Below are 23361 nucleotides of genomic sequence, written 5' to 3'. Positions count from 1 at the left end.
CCTAGGGAGCAATGTCCCGCTTCAGCCCCCACCACGTGTCACACTATGGTGTGACCAGGACACCACGGGTCTCACACCACCAGTTCTTGCTTTGGCTGTAGGAGCCCAGGGAGAAGACACTATTAGCACAGAGTAATGTCACGGCAGGCACACCAGCACACGTTTCCCTGTGCCCGCTCCACACCATGTCAAAAGCAGTCCCAGTTATCTTAAAGTTTTTAAACTTCTAGAAGCTTTTATACTCTACAACTTCTACAACTGCTTCTCAAACTTCTGGATTTCACATACTGTCAATATTTTTAAAATCTTTTTTTCTTTTTTTAGAGGGGTGGAATGAGGTTGGCAGTACATGGTTAACAACTTTAATTTTGTTAAGAACCTTTTTGTAAAAACCACCAATTTGGGGCAGGCATTGTGGTGCAGCAGGTTAGGCTGTTGCAGTGCCAGCATCCCGTCTGAGCACTAATTCGAGTCTCAGCTGCTCCACTTCCGATCCAGCTCCCTGCTAATGCACCTGGGAAATAGCAGAAGATGGCCCAAGTGCTCAGGCCCTTGCCACCCATTGTGAGAGACTCAGAAGGAGTCCAGGCCTTTGGCTTTGGCCTGGATCAGTCCTGGCCACTGCAGCCATCCAGGAGTGAACCAGCAGATAGCAGACCTTGCTCTCTGTCTCTCCCTGTAACTCTTTCAAATAAATAAATCTTTTAATCACTTCTTGGGCTTTTGGCTAAGATCAAGTGTGGTATCAAATAAATAAAATCCACCATCTCCTCTCACCATCGTGTCCGTAAGTTCAAGGCCGTTCCAATCTCGCCAAATTAGGAAGGGCAGAAACCAGGGCTAGAGATGGTCCTCTGAAGTGGACAAATGTCTGAAACGCTTCCTACACTGCTGCGGGTTTCCTCACCTAGGCAGAGACCCCCCTGTACACGTGCCAGTGAGAAAACACGGGATGGGCTCTTCTTCAGGTTATCAGTTCGAGCCCAAGGTTAATTTCTCAGGCCCTCTTCCCACCGTTTCCCAAACACGAAAAGACTGAAGACCAGCTCTTCTACTGCTCCCAGGTGACAATGGCCTGGGTACAATCAGTTAAACTACACATGTTGCTACTCAGCCTGAGACTACACAGAAAGAATCCCTGCCCCTGAAGTAGCACAATGCTGACCTCTGCAACCCTAGAGAGCTTCTTAGCTATCAGAAAGGTAGAGAGAGGCAGAAAGAGACAGAGAGATCTCCCAAGTGCTGGCTCACACAACGTCCAGGACTGGGCCAGGCCAAAGCTGGGAGCTAGGAACTCAATTCATGGTGGCAGGGACCCAACTACTCGAACCATCAGGGGCTGTTTCCCAGGATACACATTAGCAGGAAGCCAGAATCATGAATAGGGCCAGGACTTGAACCCAGGTACTCCAACATGAAATGCAGGCACCCCAACCCAGTCTTTAAACCACTGCACCAAGTGTCCACTCCTGCAGAGGCCTTATTTTAGACGAACTTTTTAGCACAGCATCCGCACGACAGGCACTTACATCCTGGTGTCTCTTTCCTACCCGTGATTCTGATCCTGGCTTCCAAGTGCACTACCCACGTCAAAACACTGTCTTAACAGTTAATGCATCCGAGTGTCCGTCATTGATCCCAAGATAAAACTGACAGAATCTCACTCTACAACAACCACTCTCATTCTCTTCTCATTAATAATACCAGTTGGAGGCCGGCGCCGCGGCTCACTAGGCTAATCCTCCGCCTTGCGGCGCCGGCACACCGGGTTCTAGTCCTGGTCGGGGCGCCGGATTCTGTCCTGGTTGCCCCTCTTCCAGGCCAGCTCTCTGCTGTGGCCAGGGAGTGCAGTGGAGGATGGCCCAGGTGCTTGGGCCCTGCACCCCATGGGAGACCAGGAAAAGCACCTGGCTCCTGGCTCCTGCCATCTGATCAGCGCGGTGCACCGGCCGCAGCGCGCCGGCCGCGGCGGCCATTGGAGGGTGAACCAACGGCAAAGGAAGACCTTTCTCTCTGTCTCTCTCTCTCACTGTCCACTCTGCCTGTCAAAAAAAAAAAAAAAAAAACAGTTGGGAAAAATCACTGCATCTTCAACCACTCCAACAGCAACTGGCAGGAAATGGGAGACCAGTTTGCATTCAACTAACTTTCACAGAAAACAACAACTATAAACTTGGGACAAAATAAATAAAGCAACCATGTGAAGGCCCTGGAAGATGGAAAAAGGCAGCAGAAACCAGAGGGAACGTGATCCTTGAGGGAGAGAATCGCACCGGGTAAAAATGCACATGTAAATGGATTTCCCAAGTACACTCGCAGTCTGAGCAGGAACTGGGAACCAGAACTCGGGCAGGATGCTGCAGCTTCACTGTCTGGAGGACAAAAGTCCAGGGCTGGCAGAACTGCTACAAACACAGAGGGATAAATCCTGGGGAGGAGGGAGGCTCCAAATTAGCATTACCTACTCCCCGCCCCAATTCCTACCCAACACCTGCATTGGACATGCATGGAGGACACTCCCAGGAAACCCAAGGAAAAGCCACAGCTGCAAGGATGGAAAATACCTGAGTGAAGATGACATTTTAGTTACTGCTCACTGCGGAGGAGACACAGTGTGGAATTTAAGCTCTACCAAATTACAGGTGGTTGGCTACATTTTGAATTTTCCAATAAAATTCCAGAAGGGCCATGCCTTCCAGAAGAGACCATGTCCCAGGACTATCAGATTTGCTCTGGGACTAAGGGCAAAACCAAAGCAGACCTAACAAAAAGCCTGAAACCAAGCTTATGAGAATTCAAGTGACCTGCAAATAATCTACCTCCTTGCTAAAACAAAAACCAACACTTTTCAGGGAAGGCAACATAACTTTAGTTTCTACAATGAATCATCCACAATGTCTTGTGTACAAACAAAAAATTACTAAACATGTAAGCAAAAGGAAAGCATGACCTATAGTCAAAGAAAAAGCTGACCTCAAGATGACCCAAAGGTTTGGATTAACAGACGAGGACTTTAAAGAAGCTATTATAAATATGTTCTCAGACTTAAAAGAAAACATAGTTCTTTTTTTTTTTCTTTTTTTTTTTTTTTTTTTTGGACAGGCAGAGTGGACAGTGAGAGAGAGACAGAGAGAAAGGTCTTCCTTTGCCGTTGGTTCACCCTCCAATGGCCGCCGCGGCCGGCGCGCTGCGGCCGGCGCACCGCACTGATCCGATGGCAGGAGCCAGGAGCCAGGTGCTTTTCCTGGTCTCCCATGGGGTGCAGGGCCCAAGCACCTGGGCCATCCTCCACTGCACTCCCTGGCCACAACAGAGAGCTGGCCTGGAAGAGGAGCAACCGGGACAGAGTCCGGCGCCCCAACCGGGACTAGAACCCGGTGTGCCGGCGCCGCAAGGCGGAGGATTAGCCTAGTGAGCCGCGGCGCCGGCCGAAAACATAGTTCTTAATGAATGAGAAAACAAATAGGTAACCTAGGCAAGAAATAAAACCTATACTTAAAAAAAGGTAGGAAAATGGAAATCTGGAATTTAAAAGTATCTCTGAGATGGAAAATTCAGTTAATGGACTTAACGGCAGTCTGAAGGAGGCAGAAGAAATAATGAAGTTAAAGACAGATCAACAGAAAACATCTAATTTGAAGAATAAAAAGATAAAAGATGGAGGAGGGAAATAACAATGTTTTGGGTGGAAAAAAGAGCATGAATCTATGAAACAACAACAAGCAGCTGGAGTCCAAGAAACAAGGAGGTGGCATTTGGAGCAGAAGAGATTTCTGAAGAAACAATGGCCTACAATTTTTCAAATCTGGGAAGAAAGGTCAATTCACAGATCTGAGAACCTCAGAAAATCCCAAGCAGAATAATTTCAAAGGAAATCACGGGAAGGCACCCCACAGTCAACGAGCTAAAACAAAGAGAAAGCAGAACCCCAGCCCGCGGGAGGACAGGCTCACACCCGGGAGACTCACGGGAGGAAAGGGGATGGCGGGCTGTCGGGGGCGGGGGGGGGGGGGGTCTGTATTGCTGGAAAACGCCCTTCGAAATCAAAGGTGCAGTGAAAACAGCTCCAGACGAACCAAAGGGAGAAGCTGCTCTCTGCACACCGGCACCACCACAAACGCTAAGGGAGGATCTGCGGGCCTACCTGATCCCCCGCGGAAACCTGGAGCAACGGGAAGAAACCAGGACGATCAGAAATGGCAAACATTTCTCCAAGTAACAATGGTTTAAAGCGAAATGGCAAACGGGATTCTGGGGTTTCTACCATATGTAATTTAAAAATACATGACATCAACAGCGCAAAGGGTGGGAGGGGAGCCCAGGGACTCAAGCCTGCTGCAAATCTCATTTCCGTGAAGCGATGTCACATTAACTCCAAGTAGCCAGGGAGGAGTTAAGGGTCCCTATTCTAATCCTCAGAGCACTGACTACAAAAGTTATATAAAATGTTGTAGCGGGGGCCAGTGCTTTGGTATAGTAGGCTAAGCCTCCACCCGTGGCGTGGGCATCCCATATGGGCGCCGGTTTGTATCCCAGCTGCTCTTCTTCCGATCCAGCTCTCTGCTGTGGCCTGGGAATGTAGTAGAAGATGGCCCAAGTGCTTGGGCCCCTGCCCCCACATGGGAGACCTGGAAGAAGCTCCTGGCTCCTGGCTTCAGAGAGGCCCAACTCCAGCCATTGTAGCCATTTGCAGAATGAACCTTTCTGTCTGTCTCTCCCTTTCTCTGTCACTCTGCCTCTCAAATAAATAAATCAAATCTTTAACAAAAAAAAGCTATACTCATCAAGTCAAGGGTAGAATTAAGGATGACACAAAAAAACTAGTGGCTTAACCACACTGACGTAATTCCATGCCACGGGGTACATGCAGGTGACCAGAAATGTCTCACGCAACATCAGTCAGTACTTTTCCCGTAAAGCAGCGTTAAAAGAATGTTGGACTGCCATCTTGTTCCTTCTCGGTAATCACTGATGTGCTACCTAACGAGAAGAATCCAGCCTAGCTGAAGGTTTCAGTGAGGCCTTCTGACCACATCTTACGGTTCCTAGGCAGAGGAGAGGTTCTCCAGTCATAGCACACTCTCTCCTTCTCTTCACCTCGCCAAGTCCTGGCTTTCCCCCCCAGACTTCATTTCTCTTGCAGCTTGCTTGCTTGCTTTTTTTTTTTTTTTTTTTTTTTTTGGATAGGCAGAGTTAGTGAGACAGAGAAAGGTCTTCCTTCCGTTGGTTCATCCCCCAAATGGCTGCTATGGCCGGTGCGCTGCGCCTATCCAAAGCCAAGAGCCAGGTGCTTCCTCCTGGTCTCCCATGCAGGTGCAGAGCCCAAGCACTTGGGCCATCCTCCACTGCCTTCCCCGGGCTACAGCAGAGAGCTGGACTGGAAGAGGAGCAACCGGGACAGAATCCATTGCCCCATATGGGTCTAGAACCCGGGGTGCCGGCGCCACAGGTGGAGGATTAGCCTAGTGAGCCGTGGCGCCGGCCTGTTGCAGCTCTTTCAAGAAGAGCTTGCCTATTCCTTAAAACCTCAAAACCCAGAGTCCCAAGATAATGCTGCCACTTACCTCCCTCAAGTTTCCCTAGATTGTTACTCTTCCAAATTACTGCAGAACATCTCTTCCGAAATGCCTCTTATGGGGCCAGAGTTGTGGCCTAGCAAGTAAAGCCGCCACCTGCAATGTTGGCATCCCATGTGGGTGCCGGTTTGTGTCCCGGCTGCTCCACTTCTGATCCAGCTCCCTGCTAATGGCCTGAGAAAAGCAGTGGAGGATCGTCCAAGTGCTTGGGCCCCTGCACTATGCAGAAGACCTGGGCGAATCTCCTGACTCCTAGCTTGTGCTTGGCCCAGCCCTGGCTGTTGCAGAGAGTGAACCAGAGGATGGAAGACCTCTATTTCTGCCTCTCTCTGTAACTCTTTCAAATACATACATCTTTTAAAAGATTTTTAAAAAAAGAAAAAGAAATGCCTGTTCAGCTACAGCATCTCTCTTTCCTCTTCTGGGATAACTCTCCTGCTCTCCCATCTCCGACGTTACTCTGTCACCATATCCTGCAAATCTGCCCTCAGAGGCCACCAGGCGCTCACACTGCCTCTGCCTCTCCCTGCCACGCTTCAATTTCTTGTCTCCCAAGAGAGGAACACCTACCAGGGGTGGAAGCAAGATGTGTGCACTAAGAAAAATATAAATACCACAAGCTACAACTTCCTTTTTTAAACATAAAGAAAATTATTTATCTATTGAAGGACTGAGTCAGAGACAGAGAGGGAGAGATGGGGAGAGAGAGACGCGGGCGGGGAGAGAGAGACAGGGAAAGAAAGAGACCTTCCATCGAGTAGTTCACTCCCCAAATGGTCACATGGCTGGGGCTGGGCCAGGCCGAAGCCAGGAGCCTGGAACTCCATCTGGGACTCCCGTGTGGGTGGCAGGGCCCAAGCACTTGGGCCATCTTCTGCTTCCAGGGAGCTGGATCAGAAGTGGAGCATCTGGTACTCAAACCAGCATTCATTTGGGATGCTGGCATTGCAAGCAGTGGCTTAACCTGCCGTGCCACAACGTCAGCCCTGATGCAGTTTCTTTTCAAAAATAAATGCACTTAAGTATAAAAGAGGAGTTGATACACACACACACACACACACACACACACACAGCAAAGCTGATAATGTGAATGGTGTGTGGATACCAAAAACTGCACAAACAGCCTGGGAGAGCCTGAAGTTTGGGAGCACTGCCCTGCTTCACGCCACATCCTCCCTTACAACTGCTCCAGCCGCCTCCTACTGATCTCTGGGCCGGCAGTTCACCCATTCTAGACAGCGCTCCAACACAGCTGCCAGATTAGCTTCCTGGAACACAAACCCAATAATGTCATTCCCGCTCTAAAATCTTAGTGGGATTCCTGCCACACACAAAACAAACCCCACGTTTCCCACCTGTGATGCTAGGGTCTACATTCCAAACACATTAAGTTGCCCAGCATACCATGAAAACACCAGGCCTCTGCACAGTGGCACGTCTCGGGACAGGCAGTTCCCACGGCCACAGATGCCCCTTTGCCCTTCCTCCTCCTTGGCAAATTCCTACTCACTCACTTCAACCCACCCCAAGAGTCACCTTCTGTGTGACACTTCCCTTCCGTATCTATAGTCCGAGGCTGTCGTGCTTGCTTTGGGGAAGTATATATTAAATGTGTGACTAGTAAGTGAATGAATGAGTAAACTCCACTTATGTCAGTAAAGACACAGTCCGGCCTCACCTAGAGATGGGGCTACGTGCTGAGAAACGCTTTGTGAGGCGACTCTGCCACGGGGCCAGCGTCCGAGCACACTCACAGCCACGATGGCCGTGATTCCCTAGGGACTGTGATCTCAGGGGCAGGGGGCCGCCTGCGCTAACAGAGACGAGCGGGCAGACGGAGTTCTCCGTTATCACTGGTCAAGAGAAAAAAAACCACAAAGACCCGCAGGAAAATGAGACATGTGGAGGAAAAGGAAACACAGAGCAGGCCCATTCATGAAAGACAAAGAGAAGAGGGGTGCGGAGATGGGGAGAGGACACCACGCACGGCCTAGTCCCCGATCCTCTTAACACTCACTCACTGGGCCCTCCCAGTGTGTAGTTTTGTGCTGGGCACACGCGGCTCCCTCGGCCTGCTCCCTGAGATTGCGGGGACCCACGCTCACAAAACCTCTGCTTGCGGCTCCCCTTCCTGGTCCCTCGTGGTGGCAGCAAGCACTGTGCATTCCTCGCTCCCCGACACTTGGCTTCTCGGGGCTTCTGCCTACCCCAGGTGCCTGACGCTGCCCTCTCCTCGATTGCTACTTGGGAGCTGCTCTTCGGCTCTCCCGTCCCTTAGCTGTGACTCTGCCTCGGCTTCCCTTGGAGGCCCTCTGCGTCTCTCCCTCTAGGGACTCTCAGAGGACAGGGCTTCCATTTGCCCCGCGGTGTTAACGACTTCCAATCTCTAGCTCCAGCCCTGAGCCCAGCACTCCTGAGTCTACACATCAAGGCCTCCTGGGCACCCACTACAGTGGCCTCAAAGCACCAGGCTCTGAACACATCATTCCTTCACGCCTATTCCTCGCTCAGGCCCAGAACCTACTGAGGACCTACAACGTGCCAGGCTCCGGGAGAGCAGGCAGGTGCTTCTAGAACTTGCAATCAGTGAGCGAGACGGTCCAAAAAACCTGCACAAACACCTGGTTGTAAACCATGATTGGTAAGAGAGAAAAAGTGAAAAGATACTACAACTCTAATAAGGAGACCAGCAGGTAACATTTTTTGAAGGGATATTCGAGCTGAATCCAAAAGACAAGTAAGACTCAGCCCAGGAAAGAGTAAAGATGTGCATTCCAGGCCATTATTCCATTCTATTCTAGTCTAATCTATCCAACGACAGTATTCCAGGGAGATAATTCTATTTTGTTCTTGAGGACCTACAGTATTCTAGGAAACTATTGTGTTCTATGGGACTGTATTATTCTAGGGAGCTGTTCCATTCAATTCTATGTAACTAAAATACTCTGGGGAGTCTGTCCTATCTATTCTGTTCTATGGAATTATGGCATTCTAGGGAGCTAGCGTAAGTAAGGACTCCACAGGCAAAGAGCTCAGCATGACTGCAATCACGTAACAGGTATCATCAGGCTGGAGATGTAAGGAAGGCCCAGATCATGCAGGTGCAAGTCAAGGATTTGGGATTTGTTTTTTATCTTAAGTGTCACGCTGCAATGGGTATCCACGAGAAGGTTTTCAACATGAGATGACTGATGGACATCGCTATCAGGCCACTCCAGCTGAACTGCAGGAGAGCGGGAATACAGGAGAGACCACCTAGGAAGGAACTGCCACAGCCCACATGAGATGACAGTAGCTCCAACTATTTCTCTAATTCCCGCGCTTCTCCTAAACACAATGCTATCTACAGTCATACAGTCTGAGGAGCCCTTGCTCTGAAACGCTTGCCTAAATAGAAGTCAGGTCTCATCACAGCAAAATATCATTAGCATGAAAATTTTACCATGAAAAAAAAAAAAAATCCCACCAAAGGAATCAGACCACGTTCCGACAGCCGACATAATCTGAAATCCTTGAGCACTCTCCAGAGATGATCTTCTTGCCCAGCAAACACAGACACACAGAGGGATGTGCAATGGCTGCGTTGAAGAGGCACCAACACCAGCCTGGAAACACTGAGAGCAGAGCTTGCTGTCCAATTCTCCTTGTGTTAATCAGTCATCTTCGTGTCGTGTAAGAAATGCTGGCCAGCCTCGTCTGGGTCATTTGTCAGAAAGAGGAAAGGGGTTGGTCCCTGACGACCTCACTCCAGCACCTTACAGCCAACTGCTCCACTCACAGATCCGAGGTGCCCCAGACTCTGGCACGTGCTCAGGCTGCTACTTGGAGCACTCTTCCCTCAGCTCCTTTCTCGCTTAACTTCTACTCAGCGTTCAAGTCTCAGCTCAAACACTATCTCTTCCAGGAAAACCTTTCCTGAGGTCCCCCGAGTAAAAAGGCCTCAACACGGGTGCTCAACTTTCTTTCCTTGTTCACCCCCACCCCGACTTACTTTTCTGTAGGCCACTAGATCGAGATTCTAGACGGCAGAGCATACGCCTGGTTTTTCATTGTAGTCCCAGCTCCAACTACAATATCTGGCACACAGAAAGCTCTCAGATTGCATAAGTGAATGAATGAAATGAACAAATGAGAATTATTTTCTATCCAAGGTCATCGAGGTCACCAAGGTCACCCCTCCTCATTTTCTACTCATATGCCCTGAAAACAATAAAACGATCTAAGTCTGCAATGAAGTCTGGAAAGACTGCCAACCCCTAGACAGAGGATTGGGTTTTGAAGATGGAAAGGAGTCGGCAACTAAATGGCTGGTTGCACAGGCAGAAATGCTACTAGAGGAGACCAAGAAAAGCAGTCTCAGGTGGCACAAAGCACTCTTAACAAAAGGATTCTTCACCGAATGCTTTCCTGCCCTGAGGGCAAAGGCAGCTCTAGGAACAGGAACACTTCTGTACTCTGAACAGAGTGCAATTTGGGAGACACTGCTGACACGCGCTGAGTCTCATCTGACACAGCGAACGGCAGCAGCGGCACGCTCTGGGCACCGGCCTCAGAGCTTCACACACCCTCTCCTCCAATCCCCCAGAACAGCCCAGGGAGCCGGCCGCCAGTCATCCCCACTCAGGCAATGAGAAAACACGCTTCCGGTGGGTAAGTAACTCGCCCAGGACACACACCTAGTAACTGGCACACGTGGAATTAAAGACAAAACAGCTGGCACAGACAATGACAACAGCAGGCGACCTAAGGGTGCGGGATCAAGCTCCTGAAGTCTATTTCTCACTCGGCCCTGGCCACACGTGAGGAAGGCCCAAAGTGCACTGGCCCCCGGCAAGCTTCACCAGTGCACTCCTGGGGAGCCAGCAAGCAAGTGCACCGTCCCCGGGCCCTCGGAGAGCCGGCGTCGAAGCCAGAGCCGGCACCAGGGGAGATCTGGAGCTGCTGACGTGGCTCCACCCCAACATGCCATTCCCTCCCACCCGGCAGCCGGCCCTGGGGAGGGGTCCGCGATGGTCATCGCCCACCCGAGGGAGAGTTCAGCACCCAGGCATGCAAAGCACGACACGAATATGAAGTGTGGAAAACGCGTTCCCCACATCCCTGTGCGGCAATGTTATCGGAAGCATCAGGCGATCCAGCCCATTGGAGCGCGGCTACGAAAAAGGCTGAAAAATGTGGCCAATCAGGAGGGCTATTTTGGTGAGAAAGAAGAAAAATGTCACCAAAAAGGGTCAGCAGATAACCCTATTGGGCTGAAAATAACTGCCCGGCTGGCAGACCAGTGAGGGAACGGGCGGCGGCAGACAGACGTAATGCGAGCGCCCAGGGAGCTCCGGCGGGGCGGGGGGGGGGGGGGGGGGGGGTCGGGCTGCTGGGATGAGGAAATTGGCCTAATTTGGGAACATGAGCCCAGCAGCATTTCTCAGATTCCTGCGAGAGGATCTGGCTAACTTTCAGTTCTGCGTCCTCGGAGGAACACCCAGGAGATGGGGGGGGGGGTGCACTGGGGGAGAGAGGGAACAGCTGTGACTCAAACGCTTCTCTCGCCAACTGATGAATAAGGCTGATCCGGAGAGAACCATGATTCCCAGGGGATAACCCCGAGTCTCTCGGTCTCTCCAGGGGCCTCTAGTCCGTGGGAGGTCTGTGTGTCCACCTGTGAAGCACCCAGGCAAGGCCAGGTAGTGGCTTGGCGCCCGGCTAGAGGCAGACAGATTTGACCACAGTCAGAGAGGAGCTGGGTGACTCTGGACGAGCTACCCAACCTCTCTGAGTCTCACTATCCTCATAGGTAAAATGAGATAACAACAGAGCCTGCTTCAGGAGCTACTGGGAGGCTTAGCTGGGACACCGCATGCACTCAACACACAGAGAGCGACTATTCTACTACACACTACAACATAATAAAAGGACAATCCACAGAAGAAAAGCTAAGCCCAAAACGAGTCCTAGACCCAAGTGAGAAATGCTCATCGAAAAGCTAAAGCCATTCTCGGACAGCTTTCGCTAAAGACGGTGTTTGCCCAAATTCAGCGTGATTAACTCTGGGAGGAAGCGACCAGGTCTTTTCCTGAAGGACTTGTGGTATGGCAGAATCGTGTCAATCGAGAGAGGGGACAGCTCAGGCCGAGAAACCTGGTGTAACTCTCAGAGCTGCTTACTGCGCACAAAGTTATGTGATGTGGACAAGTCAACACGCACGAGAACCACGTTCCAGAAAATCCTCAAGAACAGGGATGCCGACCTGAACTGCTGACCACACGATGCTTCTGGTGTGACAGGTGCCCCATCCCGCCAGCCACACACAGAAGTACAGTCCTGCTTTTCTTGGTACCCACCATGTCTTAAGGTTTTTTGGTGTGCTAGCTACTGTGCCAAGTACTTGGCAAGAATTATCTAATTTGATCGTCATGACAATGGTTACCAAAAAATAAATAAATAAATAAATAAATAAATAAATAAATAAAAAAGTGGGGAGAGGCATAACCAAGTCAACTCTGAGCGAGTGAGAAGTTACAAAGAATTCACCACCCTGGCAACTCAGTAAAATGAGTTCTTTCACATGCACTGTTTGAAATTTACAGAATGACCAAGCCAACAGAGACCTGGCCTCTGTGTCAGAGCAGCAGGAGTTTAATGATCTGGAAGGTGTCCGACAGACAGAAGGTTCTAGGCAGTTCTGGAGATAATTAGAAGGACAGATCAAGAAGAAATTCACATCAGATATCCTAGAACCGAGACAGTTTTTGGTTGTTTTTTTTTTTTTTTCAGTGAACTCCACACAACTTTAAATTTGAAAACTGGAGAGGAATGTGGACTTATATTTGTAGCTACTAAAAATAAATTCTTTTTTTATACTCATGTCTACCCCCCCCAAAAAAAAACCCTTTGTATAAATTTTATTTTTAGAAAAAAATTGTCATTTCAGTTTGGAACTTCCTACTCAGCTGTATTCTCCTCCCCTCACTTACCAAGAAGCCCCAACATTTTGGTACGGCAAAATGTTCTGTTAAAAACTATCTGATGGGGCAGGCATTATGGCTTAGCAGGTAAGCAGCCACTGGGAATGCCCGCATGCCACACTGCAGTGTCGGTTTGAGTCCTGGCTCCTCCACTTCCAATCCAGCTTCCTACTGATGCATCTGGAAGCAGCAGATTAATAGCTGTAATGCTTGGATCTCTGCCACCCTTGCGGGAGGCCTGGCTGGAGCTCCACGCTCCTGGCTTCAGCCTGACCCAGTGCTGGCTGTGTATACATTTGGGAAGTGAACCAGAGGATGGAAATGCTCACTCACTCGTTTGCTCTCATCTGCTCACTCATGTTCTGCCTTTCCAGTAGATGAAAATAAATTAACATTAAAAAAGGCAAGGCCAGTGTTGCACTCCACCTGCGATGCTGTTACCCACATCAGAGTGCCGGTTTGAGGCCACTGCTCTGCTTCCAGCCCAGCTCCCTGCTAATGCACCTGGGAAAGCAGCCGAAGATGGCCCAGGTGCTGGGACCCTGTACCCATGTAGGACACCCGGCTAGAGCTCCAGGCTCCTGGTGTTAGCCCGGCCCAGCCCTGGCTATTACGGCCATTTGGGGAACAAACCAGCAGAAGGAAGACCTCGCTCTGTCATTCTGCCCTTCAAATAAATGAATAAAGCTTAAAAACAAACAAAGAAAACTCCTTGAAACCTCAAGTGGGGTTATAAGGCCCAGCTCTGCCCCATATGGAAACTCTCCAGAAGTGGAAGGGAGGTTGTGAGACCAACAAGATGCAACTACATGTCTACCCAGTGAGGTCTCCGGCTGTTTTCCTGAGAAGGGCCTGCTTAATGGGCATACACCGTGAACTCCTCCACTCTTCCTGACTTCCTGCCCAGGAAACAGATCTGCTATCTGGAGATGATCAGCCATCTACCACCAGTGAGAGCAAAAGTGACCAGATTTGGACAGACAGTTGGAAGTGGCTGGATGATGCAGGACGCCCTCCAATGACTGCACCCGCTCTGTTCTGTCTTCCTTGCAATCTGACTCAAGTACTGGAGCTGAATTGGTTACGTGTAGCCAAATTTAATACCAGTGGTTACAGAAGGAGACCTGAAAATCCATCCATCCTAAAAGAGCAGGAGTTTAAAATCCAAACGCAAACAGGAGCTGGGCAGATCAAATGTTAAGTCAGTCTGCCCAAGTGTACTCAGGTGGTGACCTGGAGAGAGCCGGCCACCTGTGGGCAGGCCCAACGGCAGCTCCAGCGTTCCCAGCACGCCACAACTTCTGGCTGTAAAGAAGAGGCGCGAGTCTGAACGTTCATGGAAAGTTTCCTGGCTTCTAAGTGGGATTCGAATTTTTAAAATTTTCACTGTGTGCATACAACAAAATACGACTGCAGGCTCACTTCAGCCTGAAGGCTACCAGCTTCCCACCTTTGCAGAGAGGGTCGAATAGAGAATACCTGAGTTCCGGAGACGTAATAATGGCCTGCAACATGCTGACCGTATTCTGTTAACAGCTTTACACCTACCACCTCGCTTCTTTCTGTCTAAGCACCCTAGCAAGTATTACCAATGAGGACACGGAGGCTTAGAGAGATTAAGAACTTGCTTAGCTCACAGAGCTGATGTGTGGCCCGCCCGGGACTTCAGCCCGGCCCGTGTGACTCCTTGGTCTGTGGCGTTTTCCCTCGTCATAAGGAATGCCTATTGCAACCAGTAAGCCCAGACACCTGCTCCTGATCACCACCAGCCACCGACGGACAAAGGAGTGGCACTCAGACTTTCAACCCAGCTCCAAAACACACCCTTGCTTCCACCTCTTTTCTTTCTTGCCGCTTAACACGAAACAGCAAAGCACCGTCCAGACTCATCCATCTGCTAATTCACTCAAAGAAAGAACGGATGCTTGTACAGAGCTTGTCCGTTTACTAGTGCTTTCAAGCGAGAATCTCACTTCATCCCCACGTCAACCCGACTCATCAACTGACAGCTAATGAACCAGGGATCACTGCGATGAGTGACTTGGTTTCAGAGACAGCAGCCATCAGCAGGGCCCATTCTCACGGACACGGACCGGCTTTCCAATGCCAAGCCCTGCGCTCTCTGCTTCCTTCACCAGACTTCCAACCCCCACCCCCCACCCCCCCACCCCCCCGCCTCACTTTAAAAGAAACATTTGCTTCAACTAATTCCTTCTTAATGCTAAAGGAACTCCAGCCTGGCTGACAGCACTCAGGTGCCATATTTATGTTTTCATGAATACCTTCACCCTCGAGTGTAGCCAGCGAGGACAAAAATAAATGCATCATGTAATACACTCAGAGCTGGAATGCAAATGGGCACATGCACAAGTCTTGGGATCTAATTTTAGAAAGAAACAGCCAAAAAGTCTCACACAGCACAGTGAGCATCTGGCCCCATGGGAGGCTGCCCACGCTGCTTTAAACCTCATTTAACCCAGGAAGAGAAGGGATCTGGAGTCCTGGCTGCTATTCTGCTTGCAGAGGTACCAGCTGGGTGAGAACCAGGAGGCTTTTCATCATGTTCTCCCTGCGAGGAGCTAAGGCCCAGAGCAGGAAAAAGGCTCATGCCTCTGGGTGACGTCCCGTCCTCAGCAGCTGCTCCTGAAAGGCTGCCCCGTGGTGACCGTGCAGCTCCCCCAGCACCGACTTGCGCCAGGAGCTGGGAGGAGGGGACAGCAGGCAAACAGTGCCCACAGACCCCAGTCTGAGCACTGACTTGGAGTGGGGCTCACATAAGGCTTCGGGGCCCTATCAGGCCACTCCTGGAATCCCGGCCCCGTCACAGGCTCACTCACCCAACCACCGAAGGCGGCCGTAGCCTCCCTCACACTGTAGCATACTTTTAATTAACCTTCCTGGTTGCTGGTGAGCACGAAAATGGGGCAGCGGTTTCTGTTTCCTCCGTTCACTGAAAGACGCCAACCTCCTACAATGCTGCCTGGCACAACGTAAGCTTCAGTAACCACTTGTCGAACAAATGCACAAATGACGTGATCCCGGGAAGGTTCCTCCTGGACCCGTGTGGAACAGACAGGCCAGAGGACAAGAATAGGCGCCCATCGACTCTGTCCCCTGCTTCCTCATTTTCCCTTTATAGACGTACGCGACTGCAGGTTCAAGTTCTCTGAGCTCCAGGGTGGGGTCTGGTATGTCTGCTTTCACGGTCTTCCTGCTATGACAGCAGCAGCACCCGTAACTGTGCCGCCAGTGCGCCGCTGTCTGCCTGTCCCCACCCTGTGACACCCTCGGCTCTAGTGTGTAAGGGCATCTCACACGAGGCACCTGTTCTGTGCCAGGCGCTGTGCCAGACAAGGGGCTTCAGCGTCAAGACCACAAGCCCCGTCTTCTAGAACCGACTGCTTAGGAGGGAGCCAGACAGATGAACAATTAGAACACAATGCAGCAAGCACCAGGATGGGGGTACCATGGCCAAGGTCACAGAATGCCAACCCCCAATCAAGCCCACCCGGTGATTTTTTTTTAAGATTTTACTTATTCATTTTGTGTTTTTTTTTAAAGATTCATTTATTATTTATTTGAAAGTCAGAGTTAAGGCCAGCGCCGTGGCTCAATAGGCTAATCCTCTGCCTTGCGGCGCTGGCACATTGGGTTCTAGTCCTGGTTGGGGCGCCAGATTCTGTCCCAGCTGCCCCTCTTCCAGTCCAGCTCTCTGCTGTGGCCCGGAAGTGCAGAGGAGGATGGCCCAAGTGCTTGGGCTCTGCACCCTCATGGGAGACCAGGAGAAGCACCCGGCTCCTGGTTTCGGATCAGCACGGTTCACAGCGCACCGGCCGCAGCGGCCATTGGAGGGTGAACCAATGACAAAGGAAGACCTTTCTCCCTGTCTCTCTCTCTCTCACTGTCCACTCTGCCTGTCAAAAAACAAAAACAAAAACAAAGGAAAGTCAGAGTTACACAGAGGAGAGACAGAAAGAGAGAAAGAGAGAGGTCTTCTATCCACTGGTTCACTCCCCAATTGACCACAATGGCTGGAATTGCAATGATCCAAAGCCAGGAACCAGGCACTTCCTCCAGGTCTTCCACGCAGGTGCAGGGGCCCAAGGACTTGGGCCATCTTCTACTGCTTTCCCAGGCCATAGCAGAGAGATGGATTGGAAGTGGAGCAGCCGGGGCTAGAACCAATGCCATATAGGATGCTGGAGCTTCAGGCCAGAGCGTTAACCCACTATGCCACAGCACCAGCCCCACTTATTCATTTTGAAAGGCAGAGTTAGAGAGAGAGAGAGGAGGCGAGACAGAGAGAGAGGCCTTCCATTCACTGGTTCACTCCCCAAATGGCCATAATGGATGGGGCTGGGCCAGGCTGAAGCCAAGAGCCAGGCACTTCTTTCGGGTCTCCCATGTGGGTGCAGGGGCTTGGAGACTTGTGTCGTCCTCCACTGCTCTCCCGGGTACCTCCATCATGGGACTTGCTGCACTGTGTTCTTTTTATTTTTATTTTTTTTAAAGATTTTATTTATTTATTTGAGAGGCAGAGCTACAGACAGTGAGAGGGAGAAACAGAGAGAAAGGTCTTCCCTCCACTGGTTCACTCCCCAAATGGCCGCAACGGCCAGAGCTGTGCCGATGGAAGCCAAGAGCCAGGTGCTTCCTCCTGGTTTCCCATGCGGGTGCAGGGCCCAAGGACTTGGGCCATTCTCTGAGGCTTTTCCAGGCCACAGCAGAGAGCTGTATTGGAAGAGGAGCAGATGAGACTCGAAGCGGCACCCATATGGAATGCTGGCGCCGCAGGCAGAGGATTAGCCCACTGCACCGTGGCACCGGCCTCCTGCATTGTGTTCTAATTGTTTACCTGTCTGGCTCCCTCCTAAGCAGTCAGTTCTGGAAGACGGGGCTTGTGGTCTTGACGCTGAAGCCCCTTGTCTGGCACAGCGCCTGGCACAGAACAGGTGTTCTATGAGGTGCCTCGTGTGAGACGCCCTTACACACTAGAGCTGAGGGTGTCACAGGGTGGGGACAGGCAGACAGCGGCGTGCTGGCGGCACACAGTTACGGGGGCTACTGTTACTGAAGAAGGAAGACCGTGAAAGCAGACAAGTAAAGAGACAATGAGAATAAAATGGGATGCGGTCGCCACGTAGGGACCACGGGAACCGAGAGGAAAGGGCCCTCCGTTGGCAGGAGAAGCCAGGGAAGAGCTACAACAGGGCAGGGTCCTGATGCCGACTCCGGAGAAGCAGAGATTTCTCAAGTGGGCAGAGGAAGGGGACACGGGCTCTCGGTGAACTGCCCAGAGCAGTGCCTGGCGTGAAGGGCACGGCTGCTCAGGATTACCCAATCTCCTGGAAGAGTACGGATAATGCCCCATAATTTCAGGCTGCTCAGGGCTTCCAGTAAATGATCCCCTTCCTTCCTGAAAGCTGCAGAAAGTGCAGGTCACCGACGCGCGGCTGCGCGGCCCACCCTGACGCCAGCAGCGTGCTCCCCAGCACCTCTCTGGTGGAATTAAAAACCTGGATTCCTGCCGAGTTTGCAAACTTCCAGTCCCTTGCTTTAGTTCACGGAAAAAGCTCTTTCCTAAGGACAGGAGGAAATGCACAGAAACTAATCTGGCATCAAAGAAAAAAAAAATCATCCCTTTTGCACTTCCTGCTAAGGAAGGGCACTCCCAAATCCAGAGAGGAGGAAAGGGGCGATCAGGAGCTAAAGGTGGGATAGCGAATCCCTGCGCACTAAGGAATCAAGGTCTCTTATTAAAGAGAACTCCCTGGATTTCTGCTCACAGCACCCACCTCTCTGTTCAGAGTCAACGAAGAATTCTTGCCCCCGAAGTTATTCTCAGCCTGTGACGGCTCCAGTTGAGCTCGGCGACCCAGCTTGGCCACCTGTAAGGAGATGGAACAGGAACGTGAGCCCGGGCTGGACTTACGAAGCGAGGTGCAGAGGATCTGAGTCACTCAAGCATGTTCCTAGAAATCTCTCTAAACCCTGAAAGCCAAGTCAGCGCCACCTGGCAGAAGAGGAAATTCACAGGTTAGGGACCAGAAGGTTTTCTTTTACCTGCTGCAGGGACTGCAAGAGCACAACCACTTTTCCACCCCAAAAAAAATGCAGTCAGATATTCTAGGCTGGCAGAGCCCTCACGCCATGCATCAGGGAGGAAGTGGGCAAAGGCTACCGTGTCCCCGCGCGAGATCTTAGGCAGGTCTAATCTGAAAGCTGCAGCTTGGCATAAAAATTATTATTTCAGAGCAAATGTGGATCCCACGTGCTCTGATACACACACTCACTGGGTCTGCATTCACAGACACGAAGGGACTTCTCTAAAACCCTGGGGACATCAGGGCACTTCACAGCTCTGCGTCAGCACAGGAACCACGTGCAGGGGTCTCCCAAGGCCCTCCGGCCAAGGCTCTGTGTCTCAGACACTTCCCAGCACATACACAACAGGGAGGCACACTGCTGGATGCTGACACGTTTATATTTCCACTGTTCACTCCGTGGCCTCTTTATTAATACAAGCGCTTTGATTAGCACTTATTCAAGGTGGGCATCATCTGATTCTGGAGATAACGGGGACGGGGATGGAGACTGATGCCGTCTCACAAAGGAGGAAACCGAAGGCCAGCAAGGCGAGTGGGCGGCAGACATCAACCTGAGAGCAAAGTCTTCCGACTTCAACACGTGGCGTCTGCCCGACAGAGGATGCTGGAGTTTCAGTCTGAAGGTGTTCTAAGAACGGACAGCATCCCCACCAGGGGAGCCGCACAGAACCTCTGTGCTGCTCAGACTTCCGACTGCAATGTCCACCGTTTAGGCTCCAGGGAGGACAAAGCAACCTTGCTGAAAACACGCAGCGCTTTCTCTTCCCCAGGTGCACGCACAGTTCGCTCCTTCCACACACGGCCACCCTCCTCCGGGTGTCACAGTACTGGTCATCTAAATGTGAGCGGCTCCGTGCAGCGGACGGGCTGAAACAGAACTTCAACGGTCTTGTCTCGCGTTACTAATTATTCTCTAATAAAAGCATGTTAAGGTTTTAAACTTCTTGAAGCTCCTGGATAAATCCACAGGGAAGAAAACGACCACCTCATTTTTATATATCTTACCTTAATCATTTATTTTTTATTTGCGAGACAGAGACAGTAAACAGAGCTTCCATCCACTGCTTCACACCCCCAGATATCGGCCACGGCCCAGGGTTTGAAGCCAGGAGCCAAAGCCAGGAGTCTGGAACACAATCCAAGTCTCCCACGTGGTGGCATGGACCTAATTACTCCAGCCATCACTGCTGCCTCCCAGGGTGCACACAGCAGGAAGTTGGAACCAGGCGCTGATAAGGATGCTGGCGTCCCAAACATCTGCCCCGATACCACCCATTTTAAATGCATTTAACGTCTTGCCCGTCTTCCCCCACTAGAACATAAGCCCCATGTGATGCAGGGCTGTTTGAGTCACTGTTCTGTTCTCTAACACCTAGAACAGCGCGTGATACAAAGTATAAACACTTGCTAGATGAAAAGGGTAACTGCTCCGTTTGCATCCTCAGGTACTAAAAAAAGGTCGGAAACCCACGGACAGATTTTCATAATTTGCTTTTTGCAGGAACTTTCTTAAATCTTCTGGTACGCCTCTGAGTAAATCGGGGGCAAGGGCGGCTAACTCCTTCTCACAGCTTAGGGCACACTGGGCTTTCCTCTGCACCCCACTTCCACGTCTGCAGCCCTGGCCTGAGCACACGGAACCACCACCGCCTCACCGCCTCACGTCACCCATCTCCATCAGAACCGCATGTCCTTAACCACCACACCCAAGGAACGCCCGTCTCCTCGGGGGATGACGCCAAGAAAGGCCTGCCTCCCCTCCAGGCACCACGCAGGGTGGCTTTAGCGCGGACTCCTGGAAGCGCAAGGCCCTAGGGGAAACCCTGGGACAGGTGCCCTTGCGACCCTGGCTCGGGACGCCCCCCGTCGCCCTCGGATCGGTCCCTTCTGGGGGAGCTCGCACTCGGGGCTTCCCCCCAAAAATGCAGCGAGGCTCGGAAATTTCCCACCAGCTCCGGAGGCCGGCGGCGACAGGCCCTGTTTTCCACTGAGAATTTTCCAGCCAACGTGCCCGACACCAGCAGCGGAGGAGCCCACCGCGGCCCCGGGGGCGGGGCGCGAGAGGCCGCCTCCTCCCCGGACGCACCCCGCCAGCGGCTCGCGACCCGCTCGCTCCGGGGCACTCAGGGAAGCGGGGTGCACGGGGGTCGCTCCTCCCCACCCGCCAAACCCTGGCCCCAAGCCTCCCGCATCGGTCCTCACGGAGGTGACTGTGCCGCGGAACCGCTCCTCGTCGAAGTCCAGCATATCCTCCATCGCGGCGGTCGTCTGTCGTCACTTCCTGGAAACCAAGCTGCCCAGGCGCGTCCCTGACAACGGCTCCGCCCAGCCATCCCGATATTTAAAGGGGCCGCCGCACTGTTCCTGTGTTCCGTGTGCCAGTCTCCAACTGAACCAAGTCTTTCCTAAAGCTGCCTTGGCGGACTTCTGGAAGAAAGCTCCTGATAGTGCAGCCCACTCTGGCTGCCCCTGCGGGACGGTGAAAAGCTGTTAGTCCTTAGGAACTGTTGGCAATTGTAGACAGCACAGCCAGGCGCTGCTGCCAGCAGCAGGAATTGTACTGTCCCTACCACGTGCATAGCTCTTTGCAACTATGGAGGGAAAAAATGATTAACTCGAGCGAGGGGTAGGACAACCTTTGAGGAAAGCAGAGTAAGTTGAATTGTTCCCATCCGACAGGGTTCACAGGGGGTCAGGTGTAATAAATGGTTTCTAATGCCTCATAGATAATGGTAATCAGTGTAATCTCTTCCTTCAAGGAATCCGTAGGAGGCTGAGCGGACATACCCACTACCTAAGCAGTAACTACTTACAGAGCACAAATATGAGGATCCCATTTAATCCCAACAATCCCAGAGTAGCAGTGATGTCTCCACTCAACAACCGTGGACGGTAGGGTGCCAGGAAGCTGTCTGTCACCCGAGAGCTCCACCACGGAACCTGATGTTTTCACCCCAGATCTTCCTGGAGTGTGTTCTCCCACACGTACTACTCAGTGCCAGCCATTCTGCAGAGGGAGGTGACCCACAAGCGGCCAGCTGATGGGGCAAACAGGTTGAATCTTCATTCATTGGCTTTTTTTTTTTTTGAAGATATATTTATTTATTTGAAAGGCAGACTGACAGAGAGAGAGAGAATCTTCCATCTGCTGGTTCACTCCCTAAATGGCCAAAATGGCTGGGGCTGGGCCAGGCTGAAGCCAGGAGCCTGGAACTCCATTTAGGTCTCCCACATGGGTGGCAGGGGCCCAGATACTTGGGCCCTCGTCGGCTGCTTTCCCAGGCACATGAGCAGGGAGCCGGATTGGAAATGGAGCAGCTGGGACTCGAACTGGTGCTCATATGCGGTGGTTTAAGTTGCTGTGTAAGCCACAACACTGGCTCCATTCACCAACTCTTCATGTGAGGTCCCCAAGTCAACGCCACATCCCAAGTCCCCGGCACTGACCCCTTGGCCCCACAGAAGGTGGCTCGTGTCCCCAGAGGTGAACAACGTGTCCAGCATCATGCTGGGAACAAGGCCTGGTGGCCAAGGGAGCAGAGCAAGGACTTGCAGTGAGGACCTCTTAGAACAAAACATCAGGTGCTTCTTAACTATCCAATATGCTGCTCCCAGCCATCCACTGTGCACGTTCGCTGTGGACTGTGCTTCAGCACCCTGGGGACGGCGAGAGCACCTATTGGGGGTCGGCAGAGCTGAGTCCTCCTTTGCAGCAGGCACACAGCCCTCCCCCACCTCGGCTGCTGCTTCTGTGAGCCGTCCTGGAGACGAAGAGCCTACACTCACCAGCTCTGCTCCAAGAAACAGTCATCACACGCCCAAGACGGACGCAATACAGGCTCCAGGGGACTCCGTTCTCGGCTCCCACAGCGGCAAGAAGGGCTCGGCCCTGGGCTGTTCCCCTTTCTTTTTATTTTATTTATTTATTTATTTATTTATTTATTTATTTATTTATTTATTTATTTTTGACAGGCAGAGTGGACAGTGAGAGAGAGAGACAGAGAGAAAGGTCTTCCTTTTGCCCTTGGTTCACCCTCCAATGGCTGTCGTGGCCGGCGCACCGCGCCGATCCAAAGGCAGGAGCCAGGTGCTTATCCTGGTCTCCCCATGGGGTGCAGGGCCCAAGCACCTGGGCCATCCTCCACTGCCACCCCCCCCCCCGGGCCACAGCAGAGAGCTGGCCTGGAAGAGGGGCAACCGAGACAGAATCCGGCGCCCTGACCGGGACTAGAACCTGGTGTGCCGGTGCCACAGGCAGAGGATTAGCTTATTAAGCCGCGGCGCCGGCCTGTTCCCCTTTCTTATCAGCCCCCGTATGTCACCATGCCACCGCCTCGGGATCTGTTTCCAGGCCTTTGCCCCACTCTCCACCTTCCTGAAAACAAGGGGTAAATGGTGCTCCCCTGGGTAGAGGGAAGTCCTGGAACTGTGGCTTCCAGACCTTACTGAGCCCCTGGACTATACCTGACGCCAAGGCCACAGCACCAGCCACTGAGCTGAGAGCCCACAAGGGACTCACTGGGCATTGTTTCTCCTCCTGCAAGGCTTCGCTCCGAGTTCTCCCTAAGGCCTTCCCTGGTCCCCGCACTTTAAACTGCAGCCTAGGCCAGTGCAGCACCCCCACCCTCCTTCCCTACTCCCTGGAGTCATTTGTCTGCTGCTGCATCCACGGAGTCTAGAACAATTCCCCTGCAGAATGCAAACCTCACCACGGCC

The 23361-nt window shown here is 51.9% G+C and overlaps 1 protein-coding gene across 6 annotated transcripts in view; it reads right to left on the bottom strand.

Annotated features, from left to right (window-relative positions):
- IFT43 (intraflagellar transport 43) overlaps positions 1–20918 on the bottom strand; it is a 103015-nt gene extending 82097 nt beyond the window's left edge. For all 6 annotated transcript variants that reach the window (XR_016226620.1, XM_089322416.1, XM_089322415.1 and 3 more), the window contains exons 1-2: positions 20848–20918; positions 18334–18426 (exon numbers count right to left, since the gene is read on the bottom strand). Coding sequence is in view for 5 of the 6 variants with exons in the window: in XM_089322416.1 (XP_089178542.1) it covers positions 18334–18426; positions 20848–20901 (147 nt within the window). In the remaining variant the exon portion in view is untranslated. The remainder of the gene's footprint in view (positions 1–18333; positions 18427–20847) is intronic.
- Positions 20919–23361: the final 2443 nt, after the last annotated feature.

The sequence above is a fragment of the Oryctolagus cuniculus genome, chromosome 20 (genome assembly GCF_051225735.1).
Source record: "Oryctolagus cuniculus isolate XC-2025 breed Fujian yellow rabbit chromosome 20, ASM5122573v1, whole genome shotgun sequence".
Classification (NCBI taxonomy): Eukaryota; Metazoa; Chordata; class Mammalia; order Lagomorpha; family Leporidae; genus Oryctolagus; species Oryctolagus cuniculus.
This window is presented reverse-complemented; position numbering and strand designations above follow the sequence as displayed.